Here is a 21,668-nt window from a genome sequence, read left to right as displayed (position 1 = left end):
GAAAGCCTTTTAATCAGAAAGCACTGCCAAAAGGTGCATTGGCTGGAGTTTGCCACCAATAGCAAAGGGTCAGGCCAATCTGGCTGTCAGGAATATGACAATGCATAGAGGGTGTTCTGAAGCCTGTCACTTCTTTCCCAAGCCATGACCTCCTGCCAGAGCTCAGGGAGGCACTGGCAGCTCCTCGCAGCGCTCTCTGGCTGAAGGCTGAGTTGCTATGGTTTGCATCTACAGCACGAGAAGGAAAAACTGTGGAAAATGTGAAGATCATAGGCATGGTCCCTGGAAAAAAGGCAGACCTGATGACAGCAGTCAGAAACAATCCTGACCTATGAATACCTTACTAATGCTCTATAAGGAGAGAAAAAGAACCATTTTTCCAAACCGTCGCTTCCAATTCGTACCCATTTTGATATCAATCCAAAGAAGAGCAAAGAGAAGCGAAACGCAACAAGCACTTTGCTGAAAAATACTAAGTTACTAAAGAAAGAGTTTTTCCGTTGTTATGGAAACACAGAAAGTAAAGGCTAGGAAAAAGAGAAGTGAATAAAGAAGCAGTTTAAGCTCTAAATATAAGCATGTTCTTGCTTCCCAAAAAAGTCCTTCCAAATTATTTGGTTGCCGCTATGGAACCAAGCAACTGAAAACTACAAATTTTCCCCACAGATATGCTGATAAAAACATGAAATCCATTGTAGCATAATAAACAGGACAAACAACAAAAACCAGGGAGAGTGATTGTAGTGCTATAATGTGATGGAAAGAACAGCAATAACAGTGGGGTGGTAAAGTCTTCGGCTGCAGCAAATGAGGAAAAGCCCAAAAGCAGCAGCTGTGGACAAGAAACAAAGCTGTGGACAAAAATCTGCTTACCTCTGGAAGGCTCAGGTAGGCAGGGATCTCCAGCAAGATGCCCTCACCTCCACTGCCAACCCTTAAGTGAGGTGTGGGAAGGGGTGGATCCTGGCTTCACCTCTTCTGGTCACCAAGATACTCTGCATGACCTGAGCTCCTCTGGGTTTATCTGGATAAAAAATGCCTATTTTTTCCTCCCTCACATTTGTTATTGCATTTCATACACGTTGAGCAGGTAGCCAAGGAAATAATTCCCTTCTCTGAATATAAAACACTTATAAAAAAGTGGCTAGATTGCTTTATATGAAGCTACTCTGACTGTCCAGAATAGAATGTGAAAACTGACATGACCCATTAGTCCATAGCCCTTCTCACATTAAAAAAAATAATAAATTTAAGTATTTTTCTGACATAGTCCTGATTTATATCAACAAAGAACATTAAATAATTTTACACACACAGCTGACAGCCAAATTTGGTTTCAGCTTCTAATTCTGTCCTCAAGTAATGCTTAATGAGATGGTACAAATGAGTAGAGCTAGCAGTATGTTCTTATGTACCTGCATCATCCACAGTGGTCAAGTATGTCAGAACTTCTCAACACCAATGAGAAAAGCATTCATGATGGATTCTTTATTGAAGAGTAGGGGAAAATGGCACTTTCTGCTCCAGACAGACAGCAAATGCAAGTGCCTTTGGGTCCCACTAAAGCGCCTTTCTGCAGTGCCAGAAAAAGGAAACAGATTTTTCACTTGAAGCAGTGATCACATGTTTATATAAATTAAGAATAAGGAGCTGTGATGCTGGCTTTTCATTGTTCCTAAATATTTGCAAGAACGACTGCAAGCACATCCTCAATTATTTCAGTATGTATTTTCAGTCACATACCCTGGCTGCACCTATGGAACAATTCTGCTGCTGATGGAATGGGCAAGAAAGCAACTTCACATCCACCAGTGCTTTTGTAAACATGCTCATCTTTGAAAATTGTTTCTCCTCTGCACAAAAATAAATAAAAAAAAAATTGAATACAGATATACATAAATAAAACCAAAGGCAAGAGAGCACAGATTTCATACTACAGACCTAATGATCTCTAAATTAATTCTGGAAAGAAAACCAGTTTTAGTGTAGTCATCTATCAGTCAAGCACATCCATAGCTTTTTAGTCCCTGCAGGGCATGGTCTGTTCATCCTCAGTTCTGTCATTTTAAACTACAGAAGGGAACAAATTAAGCATTTAAGACCACTGCTACCCTTTTATTCTTTCTTTGACAAAATTTTCCCTTTCCAAACAAGATTTTACCTCATTTTTGAGGGTAGTCAGAGATGGCCTCTCTGTATTTTCCCCATACTCACAAGCAACACACTCCTAGAATCAAGTCCCCATATATCAACGAACGCAGAAGAGCCACAATAAAACACTGTGACATCTCTATTTGACCCACCGTATTTTGAGAACAAGTTTAAAATTCTAACGTGCAGTGGAAGTCCCTGTACAAATCTGCTGGCTGCTGCTGGGGAGCTTTGCTGCTGGTTGGAAGCCAGAAGGGCGGCTGCTGCAAAGAACCCTGAGGGAAAGAGCCGCAGGACACGTCTGTTCCTTTGGGCTGAGGGTGAGAAAGACTTAAATACCACTATGATACCCCCTGCTGATTTCCTGTCTCTACTGAGCTTTTATCTTCGGTGCACGAAAATCACTCACAATCTTTGCCATAAGAGAGGCAATATACTGATTTCTGCCTAATTAAGGATGAAGGAGAGAAAGAACATTTGATTGTTGTTTACCTTTCAACATCTGTTGGCCTCTTTCAAATACAGTGATTTGAAAAAAAAAGAGAAGAAACCTCACTAATTGCTCTTAGTGCTGTGTGAAGAGTTCAGGCTTTCTGTTTCTGGGCTTTTGTAGGAATGAGCTGTGTTTCAGATGTAGTGTGTGTTGCTATGGTAATTATTATTTTACTGAATGATATACATTCAAAACTGATTTCATATTGTCAGGCAGCAATTAAACAGATTAGACTGTGTACACTCACAAATCTGAAATATTTCCAAATTTGTTTTAAATTTTACAGCATGTGAAAAGCACTGATCTGACAGCCCTGAAAAACACAACACTGATCCAAAGGGCAGCTCCAGCTGTACAGGTTTCCTCTTACCTCCACAGCACTCTACTCTCAGCCCAGTGCAGAGATGCAGCAAGACATTTTGGTGCCTCCAGTCAGCCACTCTTTCGGGCTCCTCGCAGATACAGCAGTCTTCTGCTGAGCCTTCTGCTGTACACTTGAAATCTCTCTTTCCAGATGGCTGTAGCTGCCACAGTAACTATCAGAGCTCAAACACTTTGGCTTCTGCTTTCCACTATATTACAGTACCAGGCAGTTTTTTACCTCTCAATTGCTAACCACTGAGGAAATCTGGTTAGTGAAGATAAATCACATTCCTCATCCTGCTGTCCCTTCTGCAGCCATGCAACTCCCATGGATGGAAAAACACTCCAAAAGCATGTAAACATCGTCGGTCACTGCCGTGTCCTGCTTTGATATCAGCAGATCTGTACAGTAGAACCAGAGCATGAAACGTCTATTCTTACTCACCAACCTATCATCCATCACTCGTACCCAGACCCAACACATACTTCAGCGTATAATACACACAACACAGCAGTGTTGCCCAGATTTACCTTGCAGTTACAGAGGTTGGGTAAGAAGGAAGTGGTCGAGGTAGAGGAACGGGGAACAGTGTGATTTAATTCTTTAAGTATTTCAGAGTAGAAGAAAAAATATTCCTGTGATACCAAAAAGATGCTAAGAATTGTGTAACCAAAAACATGAAACCTTTTGGATTTTTGCCATGCTTTAGCTTGGCAAAGGAAGAAACTTTCACAGCATAGAAAATCAGGATAACCCAGACTGGTGCCGAGCTTTTGGTAAATCAGTCAATTCTGAATTACATTTCTTCCCATGCTAAGAAATGACTCAAGAGAAAACCTTAATATATGTGAGGAGTATGAATAGGCAGGGAGATGAATGATAAGTTTGAAAATGGAGGGGTAAAAACCACTAGAAAAATACACAGAATTTTATGAAAGGGAAGTAGCCATGCACCCTCTGAACAAAGTGCAATTATCCCCTCCAAAAAAGAGTGAAATTCTGCATCTGCCTCAGTTGCCGGCCCATAACAGGATACATTCAATTATCCAGACAAAAACAGGCTAAATCTTTAGCTTAATTAGGAGGACACTTGACAGGCATAGAGCAATAAGGGAAATTATGTTATTTTAATTATCCATATATTTCTTGGCCATTCTCTCTATCAAGTAAATATATTTTCACAGGTTGGCATATTACATTTTGAGGAGCAAGTCAGTGAAGAGATCAAAAAAAAGTGTTAGAAGGAGGATAGAAACATTAACCTTGAAGAACGGGCTGACAGACCAGAAGAAAACAGAGCATCATTCAAGGGCAGAGGAAATGCAATGGGCACAGAGGGTCTAAAAGGTGAGCAGAGGGACTGCTGCACAACGTCAGACTGCAGGAGTGGCTGGGACAGGCCATGAACAGAGAGGGAAAATATGACTAAGATAAGGAAAAGCCCTGAAAATTATGATAAAAGTAGTTTTGATTTGGAAAAGAAAGCATAATTTACCCAAAGGAGGTCATGTCATGGCAACGTGACTGGAACAATTGTACAGCATTTGCTGTTTCTCTAAGTGATAAGGAATCAACATCATCTAGTCATTTCACTAGCAGCATTTCAGAACGTTCACAAAGGATTTGGCATTCGCTCAGGAAAGTCCTGACTTATCTCTTTGTCCCAGCTCCAGTCCTGTGAATAGTGGGGCTTTTGTATGACATCAGCACACCAGCGAAGTACCTCATTTGTTCACAGCTGTAATTACTACCTAAAATCACTAAAGCAGGAATGGCTTTTTGATGCCTTTGGATCGAGCTGTCACATTTACAAACTATAATTTGCTGAGCAGCCCTGACATATGGTCAGAATAACTGGGTTTGTTTTTTCATGTGATCATTTTTCAAAGAAGATGTGCTATATGAGAGATATGCAGGAAAAAAGGATGTAAAATTAACAAACATTCTGTTCCAGAGGGACCTATAAGACAAATTTAATTGTAATAGTGATTGAAATGTTTGCTGGGGCTCACATTCAGGACAATTATGACTAAAACAAACTGTTGATTCCTTCTTGAATCTCTCTCAAAAAAAAATATTTTAGTCTGCAGAGAACAGGAAAATACAAACAAAGGTGTTCAGATCAACCAGACACAGCTGCCCAAAGAGCTTGAAAATGGAACCTACGCTGCCATTTCTACAGCTGGGGAAAACAAACCAACAAACACCAACAGCCAACCAAGGGCAGGAGTCCACAATACAGCTTTAGTAAAACCCACAACCCTCATCTTTCTGAAAGGGCTGCAGCATGAAAACTCAGCAGTGAACAACCAGGTTGTTCTTTAAGAGCCCTGGCTGAGGTGTAAGTGAAATGGCAGGCAGAACAGCGGCCTCGGCTTTCTCTTTTAAAATGGCTCCAACATCATCTTTCAGCCTTTGCCTACTTAACTTGCCATCAGCACACGTAAGACTGAATTAAGCTATTTTAGGAGCCAACTGGAAAGGAGATTCAGCTTTTTTAGAATTGAATTGTTTCCTATGGTTTAAGACTGTTTCCATGGAGAGACCAGACCAGAGAAACATCTTTAGGCCAAGCGCTTCGCTGCGGGCTTATTTGAATGAAGGCACCCAGCAGGAAGGATAATTGAGGCCGGTTGTTTAAAATTCATGGGAGTTCTCCTATACTTAACAGAGGAAACAATTTATTTTCACTATTTTGATCTGTTCAGCATTTGAACATTAATCAGTGCTATATATGCCTTCTCTTAAAGGATGTATCTTAATACAATCTTCCTTCAGGATGCAATAATGTTAGATGCAGCAATGTCACGACATGAGAGGATGGGGACAAAGCGACAACAGTTCTGTATTTGGATAAATGTAAGGGGATGCACATCAGGAAAAATATCCAACTCCATATAGAAAACAGTGGGCTCTGAACTGTCTATTACCAAGCAGGAGAAATATCTTGTAGGCTATAATAAAGAGCTCTATAAAAATGCCAGCTTACTCTTCACTAAAGCAAAAGAAAGCAATAGAATGGTAGTAATCACTAGACACAGAAACATAATTATACAGCTTAATAAACTTCCAGCGTCCATGCAGCTTGAATGCAGTGTCTGACTGGGACTCAGTTTCAATTTCCTCCTTCCACTTTCCCCCCCAGAAGAACAAGAAAAAGTACAGAAAAGAGTAATAGAAGTAACTGAAGGAATAGAACTGCTGATACTCTTTGAGGAACGCCTAGAAGCTTTTATTTAAAAACAAAAACAAACAAACAAAAAACACAACAAACCTGGATGCACTTGTGAGAAAACAGCAGCCTAGGAGATAAGCTGCATGCTGTTATACACCTTCACAGTGCAAAGCCAAAATTCAGCCATTCACCCAAAGCACTGCAGCAGCAGTGCCAACAATTGAGCAATTACTCAGTGCCACAGTGCTGTAGGCATATCCCACCCCACCGAAAGAAAACCAGATTCAAAACACTAACATTTATTTTGAATTTTTGCTAAAGAAAGAGATCAACGGCACAACCGTACAGTCCAGTTTAAGAGCCTTCATCTTCTGTTTTGCTTTTTGCATCAAATAATTGTCCATACTGTGCCTGTGGTTTGAAGGACATCTATACACTCCCCAACACAGAACGATGATGTAAAAGCTGAATGCAGGAAGAAGGAGAGCAGGGAAATTTTCTTGGCAAGTGAGGACGTTGCCACTTGCACTGGTTTTGCTCCTGGGTCTCCTGTCCACAATAACCGTTAGTGTCAGGTTTGCACAGTTTAGCTCCAAGTCAGATAAGCTGATCCCCAGAAGACGATAACTGGGGCTAAAAGCATTTGCTACAGCATTTAATACCAGGATATTTACTTTTGACATCAGAACTTACGTATACATGAGAGGAACACTTTCTGCTGATGTTTTCCATAGCAATGCTCTTCTCCATTACAAATGCATCATCTTCCTCTTCCCATTTTTATGCATAAGAAACACTGACCTTAAAAGTTACATTTCAATTTTCAGGAAGTTTTAACTAGTCAGATCACTGTATCTAAGGGAATGTGATGTTAAACTATTATTCTTTTGAATTTTGAACATCCCAGTAAGATATCAACATCAGTAACAAGCATTTAGCTGATTTAGTACATATGCACCATTGTGAGGTTTTGCAATTAGAAGTTAATTTTCTTCTCACTGCAGAAATAATATTGATAATTGATAGACAGCCAATATTCACTCACCCAACCCAAGTCGTTCAGAAATGAACAGCAATGCAGAGGAGGAAAACCACCAAATTTTAACCAGCTTTTTCACCTGTATTTCTTCCTCTAAGGAGAAGCATCCTGTTAAGATACAAATGAGCACTCCATATGAAAGGAATTCCAGCCTACCAGTTGCTTTCGTAACTCCATGCATTATGACAAGCATTTCTAAATACTAGCAGATATTTTCTCATCACTGACTGCAGACTTGCACATCAGTGCATAGATCACCACCAGTTTCATTACCAATATACTCTATAATTCATACAGGTAACCTTTAGCTTGTTCTTCAGACGAAAAACCCATTGGATGGCAATCGGGTGGATGAAGCAACAACACCGATGAGTCACAAAAGCACTCTCAGCCAAGACCATGCAAACAATGGATGTCTGCTGCAGAGAAGTGGGAATGCTAATCTATTCCACCCCTCAACACACTGTTCCACTTCCAGATTTTTATTGCATCTTTAGGGACAAACAAACAAACAAAAGAAGGTTTGCTTTGTCATATCTCTTCTCTGGAGAATTTTGAAGAAGAATCTATTTGTACCATTGCAGGATGGAAAAATCTGAATCAATGGTGACTCGCCCTGTGAGCTCCTGACTCAAAGACAAGTGGATCAGGAAGGCTCTGCATCTTCTTTCCAACTGTAGCAATTACCCCCACTGGATTTTACACATTCAAAAATATATTTGTGATGCCTCATTAGTTTGACACGAGGAATAAATTCCATCTATCAACATTTACTTTACTAGATTTCACTTCTATTACACTTGTCTTGAAAAGCAAACGTAGAAATATCTGAGCTTGTAGGAGCTGTTTGCATGAGGTCTGTGATACAGGTGAAGAACAAAATCTGTTTGTGTGTTGTATGAAGAGCAGAAGAATTATTCATTCATCTTAATGTGCATCCTACGGATAGGTAAGGACTTGAACTACTGTATTCTCTGCAGTAAGAATGGCAAAAGTTGATGGCAGCTGTATCCAGATAGCTGAAAGTGATGACCATCTACCTGCTTATTTGGCAAGGAACCGAGATAGCATGAGTTGTGGCACTGGTCTGGTTCTTCATATGCAACTGCCACATGCAACTGCCACACAAATCACAAGTGCCAGCAGCATGCAATTTTAGCTGAGCACCGATGGGCAACCACCAGGAACCAGAAAAGCAGCTCTGCACTAATCTTTTCCTCAACAAGAATTATTTATATTGGAAGACACCGTAAGGAAAATGCATACAGCATTTACAGCTGTTACAGCATTACACTTAGCATCAATTTTTCTAAGAAATAACAGAGCACATCACCTTCAAGAGAGAAACAACAGTCACTATCAGCCCTAAATTAAAATGTTTTTCTTTATAGAGCGTGTGTGCACACCTGCATGTGTGTATGTTTTAAAAAATAGCAAGCAGACATGATGGAGAGCTAGAACTGACCTGCCTGCAGAACACCATTCAGCACTGGGTTGTTTCGTTCTTTTACGTTACTTTTTAATTGATGAATACTGTAACACTGTCTTCCCTCCAGTGTATCTTAATACCACTTTCACAACACCACACAGGTACTAAATGGCCATTTCACAAGTCAGCTTATTAAGACTTCCACCATGCAAGAATAACTACGGAATAGCTGGTTTGTGTCTGTGATACTCTTTATCTCCCCATCTTATCTCCAATTCAGTACTGAAGTGGCTCGTTAGCAAATGGAAAAAAAGTCTGAGCTTATGCTATGCCATACTAAAAGCTCAGCGTTATTTGGTTTAAAAGCTACATTTGCCTTCTTTGGTTCTACAAACACAGTTCTTGCTCTGTCCAACAAAATGTAATCCAGGATAGCTGGTGCTCTATCAACTATTCCAGACTAGGAAGGATTATAGATGCACTGACAGTTAAACGGAGTTAAGTGTCCTCTGCCAAAGACAGATAAGTAGCGAGTACTCTTTGATAAGTCCTATCACAGCAATGGTCTGACAGGAATTCCTTTCAAATGCTACTAACTCTTAAGCTATGAACCTCATCATGTACCTTGCCATTTGCCCCAGTAGAGGCTGAACTCCCTTACCACCAATAAATATATTCCTTCCCCCAATTATGCACATGCTGCTTTATATTCAAGGTCCAAAAGAAGAGATCAGGCATGGTGGGATGGGGAGGGGGAGCAGATGGGATCCTTTGTAACAGCATACAGAGTTCCAGCCAGCATCCTTCACTTGCTTAGCTGTACAAGGAAAATCCGTCTGGTGGCTTTGTGACAAAAGCATGAGGCTACAGAATACAATGCAAACACAAAGTGCTTACAAACAAGCAGTCATTTCCATCTTTTGTATAGTGTCACTGCTCTGATAGAATATTTTGAACACTGGAGTCGGGGGGCAGATTAGGTTTTTAGCTGCAAAGATTCTTCTGCACACCAGATTTTTACAATGTAATCATCTACAGTGGAACATGAAGGCATGAGGATGCTTGCCAGTACCATTCAGCAAGAGATCTAGTTGGCTGAACCTTCTTCTTTGATAAGAGTATTATAATGCTAGATTTTGTACAATTTGGTCACACTTTACTCACTTAACTGGATGCTACATCATTACAAAATCCATTCTGAAATCTCTTCTCAACTTCAATACCATTTGGTAAAATAACAGAGCTCTAGCAGTAAAAGCATTACTGTATGCGTAATGAAGATCTCAGATCAAACATCTCAACAGCTTCATTTAAAATAAATGTGTTATAATTTCCTAGATTATTACCTGCCAAAGCTCAGTGGGTGGTCTCTGAAGGCCTACGCTGTCAGGAATCCCAGGTTCTCAGAATCTTGTCATATCTGTCTGCATCCACCCCCTCAGTGTTTCCAGCTTCCCTTCTTCTGCTTCAGAAACTAATTCCCTTGCTAGCTGTCACATGAAGATACTGGGATACAGTCCTGCTGCTGCACTTTTGCATTCTAACTGAACCCAACTGTCAGGTTGGCTAAGAGAACACAAGTACAACCTACTGCAGTGCCTTGAAATTAATTTGCCCTGAGCTAATGAAAGTGAATCTATAATTTCAAACCTACAGGGCTTGAATGAAACTTACACAAATAGAGATAACTGAGAGGAAGAATTACAATTCCATGTGGCTTCTTAGGATTATACACAACCCAGATTTGTTTCTTCAAGTTTAGAAATATTTCAGGAAGAGGGAGACAGCAGCTCTGCATCATCAGAGTAGCAAATATGGCCAAGGATAAAAGTCAAACCTGGGGAAAACTGGGATGGGTTTAGAGTCATCTGTGGTCATATAGCAGTTTGAGACACCATGCTGTACTCTACCATGTCACATACCCTTATAGTGACAGCAGTAGCTTGTAACTTCTACTCATATCAGCTCTAGTGCCCTGTTGTTATCATGGATTGCAGAGTAATTGGTTGTTTTTTTTTTTTAACTGTGCACGGAAAGAAATGGGGAGTTACATTTATACCATTCAAAATGCACGTTACTAACACTGCAAGACCTACAAATCAGAAAAAAATCCAAAAAATTCCCAAATCCCAAATTCTGAACTGTACAGAACCCCAGGTTATACCATCCTCTTCCATTTCTTCAGTGCTTCTCACATCATCAATACATGGCAGAAAGTGACCTTTATATTTAGCCCATGAACAAACACCAGAATCCAGCACACGAGGCACACAGGCTCATACCTTCCCTGCAGGTCTTGTTTGCAGAAAGACACAACATGTTTGAAGGGGGGCAGAAGGAGGGGAGTGAAGATTCAGAAAGAAAATGATTTTCTTAAGCACAGATGAACTGTTATAAATGTTTACTTCCAAATCAAGATGAACTTGCTTTGTTTTGACTATAAAGTTTCCCAACCTCCTGCCCTGTTTTATGTACTTACTTTCCTTATTCAGAGAATAGAAAAGTTAAACAAATCTTTACCTCCACCAGAAGGATTAATATGTGGGAAATTAATTAATGAAGTTCTGAAACATACAAGTTTATGGAACTACAGGATGTGTTCGTTTATTCTTGGATTCAGAAATAGCAGTTTTTTGAGGGTCACATCTTCTTCCTTTTTAATCTACCTCAAACTTCCCCTAACATAACTTGGAAGCTGTTGACATGGAGAAAATGCAAATTAACCTCCAAACACGTTGTCTAACTTGGCATCTTCCTGAAATTTTTCACATTTACTGTTGCCACCGGTGTTACTACAAGGGTAACTGTTTCAGACTTCTCACTCTAATGGTTTTATCGTGCCACTTAACCTTGCTCTAAGTGAGACTAGCAACTGCTCCATGGATAGCATTGCTTGGTTACCAAAACGAGCAAGTAAGAAAAGTAAATACTGGTTCCTGCTCAATGTTTTGAAGATCTTACACAGGCTCTCCAACTAGATACAATTGTGTTGCACTGCTTCTAGCAAAAGATCTGCTTAGCCTGAGTTTTCTTGATTATCCTCACAAGATCTATTTTGCAGCAATCTTTCTTTTTTCTAGCGAACACTCTGACTCTTTATTCTACTGAAAGTATGAATACAACCTTCAGATGCCCATCATCACAACATGCAACAAGATCCCATTATAGAATACACCACAAGGCTAACAGAACAACATGAAGCTACAGCGTTTTTCATTTTTTGCAGTAGTGAACATATTGGAAAATGAGGAAAACATGCTGCTGGCATACTGTATTTAAATGCTATATGATCTCATGCTAGTATTTGCTTGTTAATTCCAACAAATCTAATCTAATTTCATTTTCCAGCCTACAGAAATGCGGGGTTTACTCCCACGCAGAAGCAGCCTTGATTTTTTCTCCCCTGATTTAACACCTCAGAACATTTTCTTTCCACATGCTAGATAGCCACAGGCAATGCAGAATGGCATTGTGCCCCTCTCAGCACTAAAAGGAAGCAGCTGAACTGCTTTTCAGTCCTTCCAAAGAAAAGTTTGAGGCCTAGAACAGCTCCTTGAAAAGCACCTGTAACTGCTAACGGGGTGTTAAGAGCAACGCACACAGAAGGAGGACATAAGGAAGAACCAGATCTCTAACTCAGAGCAATGGCACAGCCCGAGTATCTCCACGCAGCCGAAGCAAACACAAATTCAGCAGTGCACAACCAGCCCGCAGAGCCTGGACTCTGTTTAGGAAGACTGCTGTAATAAAACGGGGGTAAAATGGAGCTCTGATGAGGTTTGCTATTTTGCAGGTCCACTTCACAGACTGACAACAAGTCTCTAAAAAATGAATGCAAGGACCACGGCTGAGTCAGATGCTGATATCAGTTACATCTTTCTTCCTCTTTCTGTTTTATTATTTCATGCTACCTGCAAAGACATGAAAAGTACCAAATCAAATATAAACCAGACTTCCTCAAAGTGCTTTCCTTTTTCTTTCTCTGCTTCTCAACAGATGTTTTTTGTTATCTGTTTCAGACGGTAATGTTCTCAGAATTGAGAACTGCCAATAACCCCCAGTACAAGGAGTTGCTTCCAGAATTAACACTTCATTCTGCTCCATAATAAAGAGGATGAGACTGGAAGGCAGCTTCTCACTCCCTTCTTATTCCAAATTTCTGTTTGGTTAAGTCATTTCTGTTCAGAAAGGCACTGATCAGTTGCTGAGAGTTCAAAAGATTTGGGGGGAAAATTTGAGGAGGTTTGGTTATTTCATTGGATAAAGTGGATTTTCTCTAATGCCCAGAGTTGGATTTAGAACTTGGAAACCGTAATTTTTAAAAAAAGGACTCAACTGTATGTCACAAACATCAGCAGCACTTACAAACTGAATGCAAATGGCACCAACTCCATTTTGTTAAATGCTACACCAAAAGAATCTAATACCCAAGATTATTATCCTAAAATTAGTGTAGAGTGTAATTAGCAAGATTTTAAATTTTCTATATGATCGTTTGGGTCATTCAGAATCAATCAAACTGAAAAAGGCTAACACCAATGAGGAAAATGTAAAGCACTTAACATTCATTCTCAGCTCTGGGGAGATGATCAGATTGCTTAACTCTTACATAGCTCAGCTCTTACCAGCAGCCCTGGCAGGAGGGTTTTCTCCCACATTCTTTTCTCCATGCTTCAATAGGAACTGCACAAGTGCTGCACAGAGATGAGTCTAACCCTGGTTAGCTGAAGGATGCCTCTTTCCATGAATTGTACGTGGTTGCTAATATTGAGGTAAAAAGTTAAAGGCCGGAGAGAAGAGCTTACTCTAAAAATATTTACTATTTGATTTATTATTTTAAAGATGTTCAGTCTTTGGTCTGGGGGAGAGAATGAAGCTGCTCTGAGAGAGAGACATTATGAACTGACAGTACATCTCTGTCTTCTAAAGAGAAAATCTAACTCAGATTTGACCCTTTTGGGGTACATGAGAACTAACAGAAGTATTTGGAATCACTCCTGAGTCACATTTTTAATATTCAATAAAAATCCAAGATCTACCTCTTTTAGACATTGTAAGAGATGTTTTTTTTCTGTTTTGGTTTGTTTTTTTAAGTAAACATGGACTAATCTTGGTAGTTCAGTGCAGTTGTTATACCAGCACCAAGAGTAATTTTAGTAACAATTCACATCTGAATGTTAACAATTTACTTCCTTGTAAAATCTGACTCAGCTTTTTGGAAGGATAAAGAAGTGGTGAGATTAAATTTATCTGATAAGAGAAACCTTCCTTCTTCCCCATGGGGCACAGTGCAGAGAGACAGCAGGACTCAGAGCAGCCCGACCAGCCACGCTCCGTGTGCATGAAGCAGACACACATGGATGCGTTCACTGGACAGCAGAGAGCCTCCCAATCTCTAGAAATGTTGGACTCCTGCCTTTTTGACTCAGCACACATTTTCACGCAGTTTCCAAGAGGAAAATGGTGGTGACATGCGAGAGCATCAGATCTTTGGGACGGGAATCTCTCTATGTAAATAGCTGTGCTCAGTCAGACTTGCCTCCAGCACAATTAGATGACTTCAGAGTGACACTACCCGCAAGAAAAGCTTTTGTTTAAAACACATATCACGCTTTATATGTAAATGTGCATGATTAATTTTATGGGAAATACTTCTTTTCTCAAAGGGTCTCATAGGTTTCAGAAAAGAACCAAATGCATCACCTGATCTTGATCTATGACCTATTATAAACTAATAAACCCAAAACTTATTTAAAAATATAATTCCTACTGTGGGATTTAGCAGAGCTATCATAAAATTAAAAAAAAGAGAAGAAATCAAGTAATGCCTGAGGGAGCAAAAGTTTGTTGTGTGTAATGTTGGTACACATGGAAAAAAAATGTAGTTGCCTCATCTGTTATCTCCTGAGAAACAGAAAAAGCAAAGCATGACTGCTTGCTGAATTCTTGGCTGCAGTGGGGGGGTTTGGGCCCTCCACAGTTTCAAGGACTGAAAGTAAAAGAATCACACTGGAAACAAATTAATACAATGCACAGAATGCATCGTTACGGTAACACTGATGAGAAACAACTCATCACCTTCATCTCAGATCCCTGAACCTCAGTAAGAAGGTCACAGCCCGAGGTTAAAGGAACAGCCCCAGAAATAGCGCCAAGAATCCCAAACGCCAAGTCCTATTTTTATACACTGCTCCTATTTTTAGTCACATCGTGATGGAAGAGCACAGCCCATACAAAACCATGCTCTCAAACGAGGGAAAGATCTCAAATTCTTTGTGTAAAATAAGAGCAAAGGAAACTAAATGAAAAAAAAAAAAAAAAAAAAAGAAGATACTATTATAGAAGATAATAGTAAAAAGTAAAAATAGTTTCATAATCACAGCCCCTGGGAAAATGAACTTCAAGAAGCTACCCACCATTTCACTCAATTAATCTAATATTCCTTTTACTATAACTACTGCTGCAAGAAAGTGCAAATGTTTCCCAATCCAAACTCTCCTGCATCCAGGCACAGCTTTCCCATGCCCAAAGTTTGGCAGCTACCTTTGAATCGTGCTCCTCCACAGAACATCTCAGACTTCCCCAGCAGAACTCAGAACTGCTGAGCAGTGCTGCAGCTGGAAACATCGGTTCAGTTACTCAATCCTTAGTTGCCCTGAGCTGTTTTCCATCCAATATAAACATAAACTGAGGTAATCCTGCAATCTAGCGAGCTCGTTTAACTTCTGTATTAATTATTGAAGTACCCAGGGGCATCTATTTCCCTTGCAGTTCTAATTTATGAGACTGATGATTGCTTCTTTATAAAATGCCTTATTAGTTGTGGGTGATGTTGTTTCTTCCTAATGAAGTACAAAGACACAGCAGAAATGTTGCTGTAAAACAAGCCCACAATCTGCATTCATTCCATCTCATCGCTAAATGCGTCGTAACAACCAAAATCTAAAAGATTTCTTTAGCAGCTGATTTCAGCTCAGTGGAGGATGAGGAGCCACGTGCTGATGGGGAGGAATGCCCATTTGTAGTTTGGAAGTGTGTCAGAGGTTCCCAACATGTCATGGACACAGGTTGTCCAGGGCACTTTAATTTTGGAACCATTGGCATTACATAATTACGGCTGCATTGCATAAGGCAGCCGTGCAGCATGGTGCAAAGAACAGCTGATGTTTTCAAGCATTAATTCCATCTCATCTCATTTTTCACCTATCTTTGCTAATCAGTGAGAATATTACGAGGAGAAAACAATAAAAAAAAAAACCTGAAGAAAGAGAATGATGCAGAACAGGCAGAGATTAGTTCAGAATGACATCAAATAGAGGAATAAATGGAATTCTCATTATGTGTACTACATGCCCTGTTGCTTTTGCTTTTAATGCGATCATGTAGGCAATTTAGCAAGACAACAAAAAATGAATGAAAACACATTGCAGTGACAGAGCAGTCAAGACACTGAAAGTTCTATTAACGTAACGAAAAGCAAACTAAAATTTAATTTCAGCATCAAGAAACATAATTTTAAAAGGTCTTCTGTGGAAAGAACCACAACAGAAAAGGCAATGGGTTCTTCAAGGGGTAGGTGGAGAAATTCTCTGCCATTGGTAAAGGTAATTACAGGGAGGAATTCTAAGGATGAAAACATTCTGCACACAGAGCTTTGTGCTGTACAGCAGAATCACCCAACAAACTCCAAAGGAATGAAGCCTAACTTGCTCACCACATCCCAATGCCAGCTAGAAGCAATTTAGTGAGACAGACAAAAGATTTTAGTTAAAGGTTTTCAAATCTCTTACCAATGAGAAGTGTTGTATCACAAATAAATGTTACTACACACATTCAAAAACGCATTGTTTCTTGATAAGCCAAACTAGTTTTGACAGTGGTTATACAAGATTGAATAAAAGAATGTGTAAACATGGGACTAATTGCTTAATTAATTTGTGAGCAAAAGTGAACAGCATGGCTGGGATCAGTAGGATCTACGTGCATTTCAGGTGGGTCAAAAAACCTTGGTGTGAATTGGTTCCTCATAAAATTAATTTCCTTTGGTTTGCTGTACTAGAAGCATTCAGAGAAGTAAAAGCAGTGGTATGAATGCAGTCCCATAATCTGTTCACTGAGAGTGAGCTCTTTGAGTGCTACATAAAGCAGCTTCCAGGCAGTCACCACTGCACTTGGAAAACTCCACATCCTTTTACTCATAAATTAGTAAGAAGTTTGGAAATGTCACCATATATGTTAACCATTACTAAGTGCAAATCTGCAATTTAAATAGCTCATTTCAGCGGATGCTCTTTTTTTTTTAGAAGGCAGATCAAAATATCTGATTCGATTCAGTAATTCTAAACGCGTGGGAGCGTGAACTGAAGATGCCTTGAAAGCGACTTCAGGAATCTCTTGCTGTGGGATCATCACTGGGTTCTGAATGCGATCATCACTAAAGAGCAATTTGCAGAGTGTAACTGCTTCCAGTTTCAGGTGTATGAAACATGCCCATCACTGAACTCTGACACACCACCGTCATCTGGAACGTGGGCAGAATTCAGTACTAGCACAGGGAATTCTAGGACCGAGACCCCTGGGGTGTGAGGATAAGCACACAGCCCAGCCATGCCCCTCACCTCAATGCAGAGCTGCATGCTTGCTGCTGCTCCCCAGCACTGCTTGCTAATGGTGGCAGGGCAGCAGCCTGCCTCAGACCAGCAGACCCTGCTGCCATGCAGGAACAGGCTGAGGTACAGACGGGACTGCAGCAGAGCTGTGGGTGAAGTCCAGTGGTCCTGGTTTGTTAAACCTCCACACAAACCAGCATGAAAATCCGCAAAAGAGGTACAACCAATAGCTACTTCAGTTGTTCATTGTGAACATGGACCAACATCACCATCAGGTTTCCATTATAAATCCACACAAAGGAAGATTAAACAAGTGCCATCTTAAAAGGGTGACAACTACTTTGTGTGTGTGTGTGTGTGTGTGTGAGACAAATATTAGACAAGTAGCATAATTATATTTCCTATAAGGGCTTTTAGATTGCAATCAATAGAAGAAGTGATGAAAGACAAATAGAAGAGTAAAACATCACAGCCCATTTAGTGTGAAGTTCAAAAAAACCTTGCACAACTCCTGAATTTCAGTTCACATGTATTGACAGCAATGCCAGCTTTCATACAGCAGCAGTTAAGAAAGTAAATTAAAAACATGCAGCCTGCTTTGTTCTGGGGAAAGATGTGGCCTCTTTGCTCCACAGTGATGGAGGCAGCAGACAGAACTTCTGTTTTCTGCTGAAGAATGTACATTTTCAAAAAGATTTCTGCTCACACACATCATGAAATGTTCTTCCTTGTTAACACTGCAAGTTTAGGGGAAAAAAAAAAAGAAAAAAAAAAAAGACTGATTTAGTGTCCATATTTTACATAATTCCAAGCCTACATTGCTTTGCTTGATCTTTCATGGTAAGAACATATGGATTACTCAAACCTAAGTCAAAATATACCCTCTCAGAAATAGAGAGATTAAAGTTAAAAATCTCACCAACTCTTACATTTTTTTAATCCTAATCCTGGGATCTGTGATACCCTGAGAATGTTGCACAGCACTCAGCCAAGAGCTCCAAGAGAGCAATGCTCACATGTCTCTTCATTTTCCAAGTGTAAAATTACCACTTGGCCATCAGCTCTTCAGTTAAGCAATGAAGATGACTTTTAAGCTTTTGTTGAACAAGGATCTTTTTCAGATATGAACACTGCAGAAATAGGTCTGCTTCCACAGTTTGAGAAAGATGGTTCTGAACAAAAGTACCACCAAAGTCATTGGAAGTAAACCTGAACCAGCAAATGACACAGACTCTATTCCCAGCAAAGCTTAGGGAAAAAAAAAAAAAAGAAAAAAAAATAGTGAGAAACAGTCTGGAAAATATAGCACTGGATTTTTTTTTTTTTTTTTTTTTAATGTCATTTGTACAGGAAAAAATGTAGCAGCAAGATAAGTTTGTTCCTCCCAGTGACACAGCTTGTACGGCTGTGCGACTCCATGCAGCCCGGCCCTGTCCTGCCTCCACAACCACAGCTTCGTTATCAGTTCCTCAGATGACTTGTGAAGAACCTGCTTCTTAAATACATGGCTTTTAATACAGCATCAGTAGGAAGAGGAATATGAAGGATCACGACAAGCAACTTTACTTCAAGTTAGTAACTTCTTCCTTTAAAAGAAGCCGGTAATGATGCCTACTCCTGACTCAGTGCAAGCAAGCCATGGGGGCTCATTGAACAGATGTGGGACTCAGTCCTTAATATATTGGCTGCTACACTTAAATGGTTTAAAATACACAGCTTTCTCTGGAGTAAGACTCTACGTGAGACAACCACACACACACAAACAAACCGACCCCACTTTCAAGTTACCATCCAGTGTTCCAACGCGACTCCCTTATTCCCTTTTTGCTCATTTTCTCCATCTAACATACTCCCTATTAATCACATAACATACTCCCTATTAATCACTTCCATGCTGCTAAGGATCACTAAGAAAGCTCACATGCTTGTACACATTTTGTGGCATTTAGACAGTACAAAGATTACATTAATCTAATTTTCCAAACATATGCTGTCTTTAGAAGGAAATCAGGAACTGGAAATCTCAACGGGGGCTGTGAGTCCTTTGGAAACAGCAGGACAGTCTCACAAATAGGAACTCTTCTCATACTGATCTGTACAATAGCACTCGACTATTACATGTTTTCATGATTGGCAATATGCTTTCATTTCTGAAACGGTCTCACTTGCCTTAAAAAAAGAACCAAAGTAGTGCCCTTAAAATAGCTGAAAAACAGCTGTTGGATTTTTCACAGAATGAGGATTTATGCTCATTCTGCACGTGATGCACACCAGCCATTAGACTAATACACAGTTACAGCTACAGAAAGCGTGCCTTCCCAATACAGCCTGTCTTGCTAATAACACACCAATAAAGCATTCCCTTTGCATGAATTCCACGAGCACTGTTTGTGGTTTGCTTGTTCTGTTGTTTACTTCAACAAAACCACAACCATTTGGACAGAAGAGGCTTTGCTCACATGCACGAAGTTTCTCATCTCTGTGACCGTCCGACCATTGGAACCCTTTGCTGTAAACGTGGAAATCATTCTCCTTCTGTCAGCATTATGTTTCTCTGATGACAGCAGAGTCAATGCTTCACACGGAGAACACTTTTGCAGACTTGTACTTACCTCAGTTCAGCTCTCTGTATTAAATCTGATTTATAACATTTAAAATGTTTCAAAGAACTACATCTTGCAGTTATCTTAGCTATGTACAAATCAATGTCTGCCAATCAGCTAAAATACATTTATTTGCTATTTGAAAACGCATTTTCCAAACATGAACAAGGCATTCAAGCCTCTGGCAAACAACTTTTCCAAAACGATCCTCTGCTCCCTTTATTGTGAGGCAGATACCGCCTTCTGCTCAGTAAGGCAGACGCCTGCAGAAGGCAGCCCGCTTTGGTTTCACCATAAACAAAGCCACAAAGATCAGCCATTCAATAATCAGCAAAAGATTCACGCAAATGCTGGAGGAAAAAAAAAAAAAAAGAACCTAACAACACAAAAGCCCTGGCAAGAGCTGCCCCTACATAAGGATCCTCTCAAAAGGTCTTTTGCTCAGTAATTCAATGCACGAACAGGGAGGGACCCCAGAAACTGGGGAAGCGGAGCCTGCCTGGGTTATGTGACCACGCAGAGAGAAACGCACGGAGTCACGTTCAAAATTACCACACAGACGCACCTTAAATAACATTTTAAAACAATCCGTTCTCTATCTAAAACTTTATTGGGACTGATCTGGTTTCACAAGCGCATTTAAAAGCAAGCGAGCGCTGCGGACAGGCGGTGGGGATGTGCCGTCCTCCCCGCGGCTCCCCGCACCATTCCCCGCTGCCGGCCGGGACGGTGCGAGCGGAGCGCTTTGTGCTCGGCTCCCATTGTGCGATGCCCGGGCAGGGCAGGACCGAGCAGAACCGTTATTTAGCAGTCATAAAACCCCATTCTCTCCCTATTTGTTCGGTTTTTGCTCACCTCCCGTTACAATTATCGGCTCACATGCTGTTTTATCACAGCTTCATTCGCCTCCTCTTGCCTCCAGCCCAACGGGGCTCGCAAAGAAACGCCCGGCGCAGCACAAAGCGCCGCAACTCACCCTCAGCTCTCCGCCCGCAGACTTTTCGCGCTCGGAACGGATCCCCTCCGCTCCCTCGTTACGCTGCAGCCTTCGGGACGCGCAGATGGGAGCAGAGCAGCGCGGTTGGGGTCAGGGGGCGGCGAGGAAGCGCTCGGCTCGGAGCCGCTGCAGCCCCGCTGCCCCTCACGACTCCTCGCGCCCTTCCCGCTCGCGGCTGGGATTATTCCGCCCCCCCCCCCGGGTCCCCTCAGCCTCTCACACTCCGGACCCCCGGCCCCGCACTCACTACTTGTAGAGCTGCTGCAGACAGAGGTCCAGGCACTCGCCCTCCACCTCCTCCTCCGTGATGTACTCCGACAGCGGCCGGGGCAGCGGGGGCAGCGGCGGGGGCGGCGGCGGCGGGGTGGGTGGCCGAGGGTCCGCGGCGTCTCCTTCCTCCGCCTCTGCGGCCGCCGCCTCTCCCTCAGCCCCGGGGTCCTCCTCGGAGGCGGCGGCGTCGGCGGCGTCGGCAGCAGGAGGGGGGGGAGCCGGCGCCGGCTCTGCCCCGAAGGGCCCGCGGAACTCTCCCAAGAACAGCTCGAGGAAGCGGCGGTAGCTCTTCTCCTCCGCGCTGCTTCCTCCGCCGCTACTGCCCGTGCCGCCCGCGGCCATCGCTTCGCATTCCCGAGCCGCCCGCCGGCGGATCAGCACTGCGCCCGCAGAGAGCTCCCTGCCCGCCGCCGCCGGCTGCCGCCTCCCGCTCGCCCGCCTGCGCGCGCGCTCCCGAGCAGGACATGCGGGGGCGCGCACGCCGGGGGGGGGGGAAGAATGAGGGCGCTCGCGAGCCTCAGAGGCGGGAACGCGGCCG

General features: G+C 41.7%; 1 protein-coding gene across 1 annotated transcript in view; it reads right to left on the bottom strand.

Annotated features, from left to right (window-relative positions):
- Positions 1–21,629, bottom strand: part of PPM1E (protein phosphatase, Mg2+/Mn2+ dependent 1E) — a 59,047-nt gene extending 37,418 nt beyond the window's left edge. The window contains exon 1 of the mRNA XM_085241016.1: positions 21,108–21,629. Coding sequence (XP_085097142.1) covers positions 21,108–21,472 — 365 coding nt within the window. The 5' untranslated portion in view covers positions 21,473–21,629. The remainder of the gene's footprint in view (positions 1–21,107) is intronic.
- Between the last annotated feature and the right edge of the window lie 39 nt (positions 21,630–21,668).

Source organism: Meleagris gallopavo, chromosome 21, assembly GCF_905368555.1.
Source record: "Meleagris gallopavo chromosome 21, MGAL_WU_HG_1.1, whole genome shotgun sequence".
Lineage (NCBI taxonomy): Eukaryota > Metazoa > Chordata > Aves > Galliformes > Phasianidae > Meleagris > Meleagris gallopavo.
The sequence above is the reverse complement of the archived record's forward strand: the minus strand, read 5'-3'. Positions and strand labels throughout refer to the sequence as shown.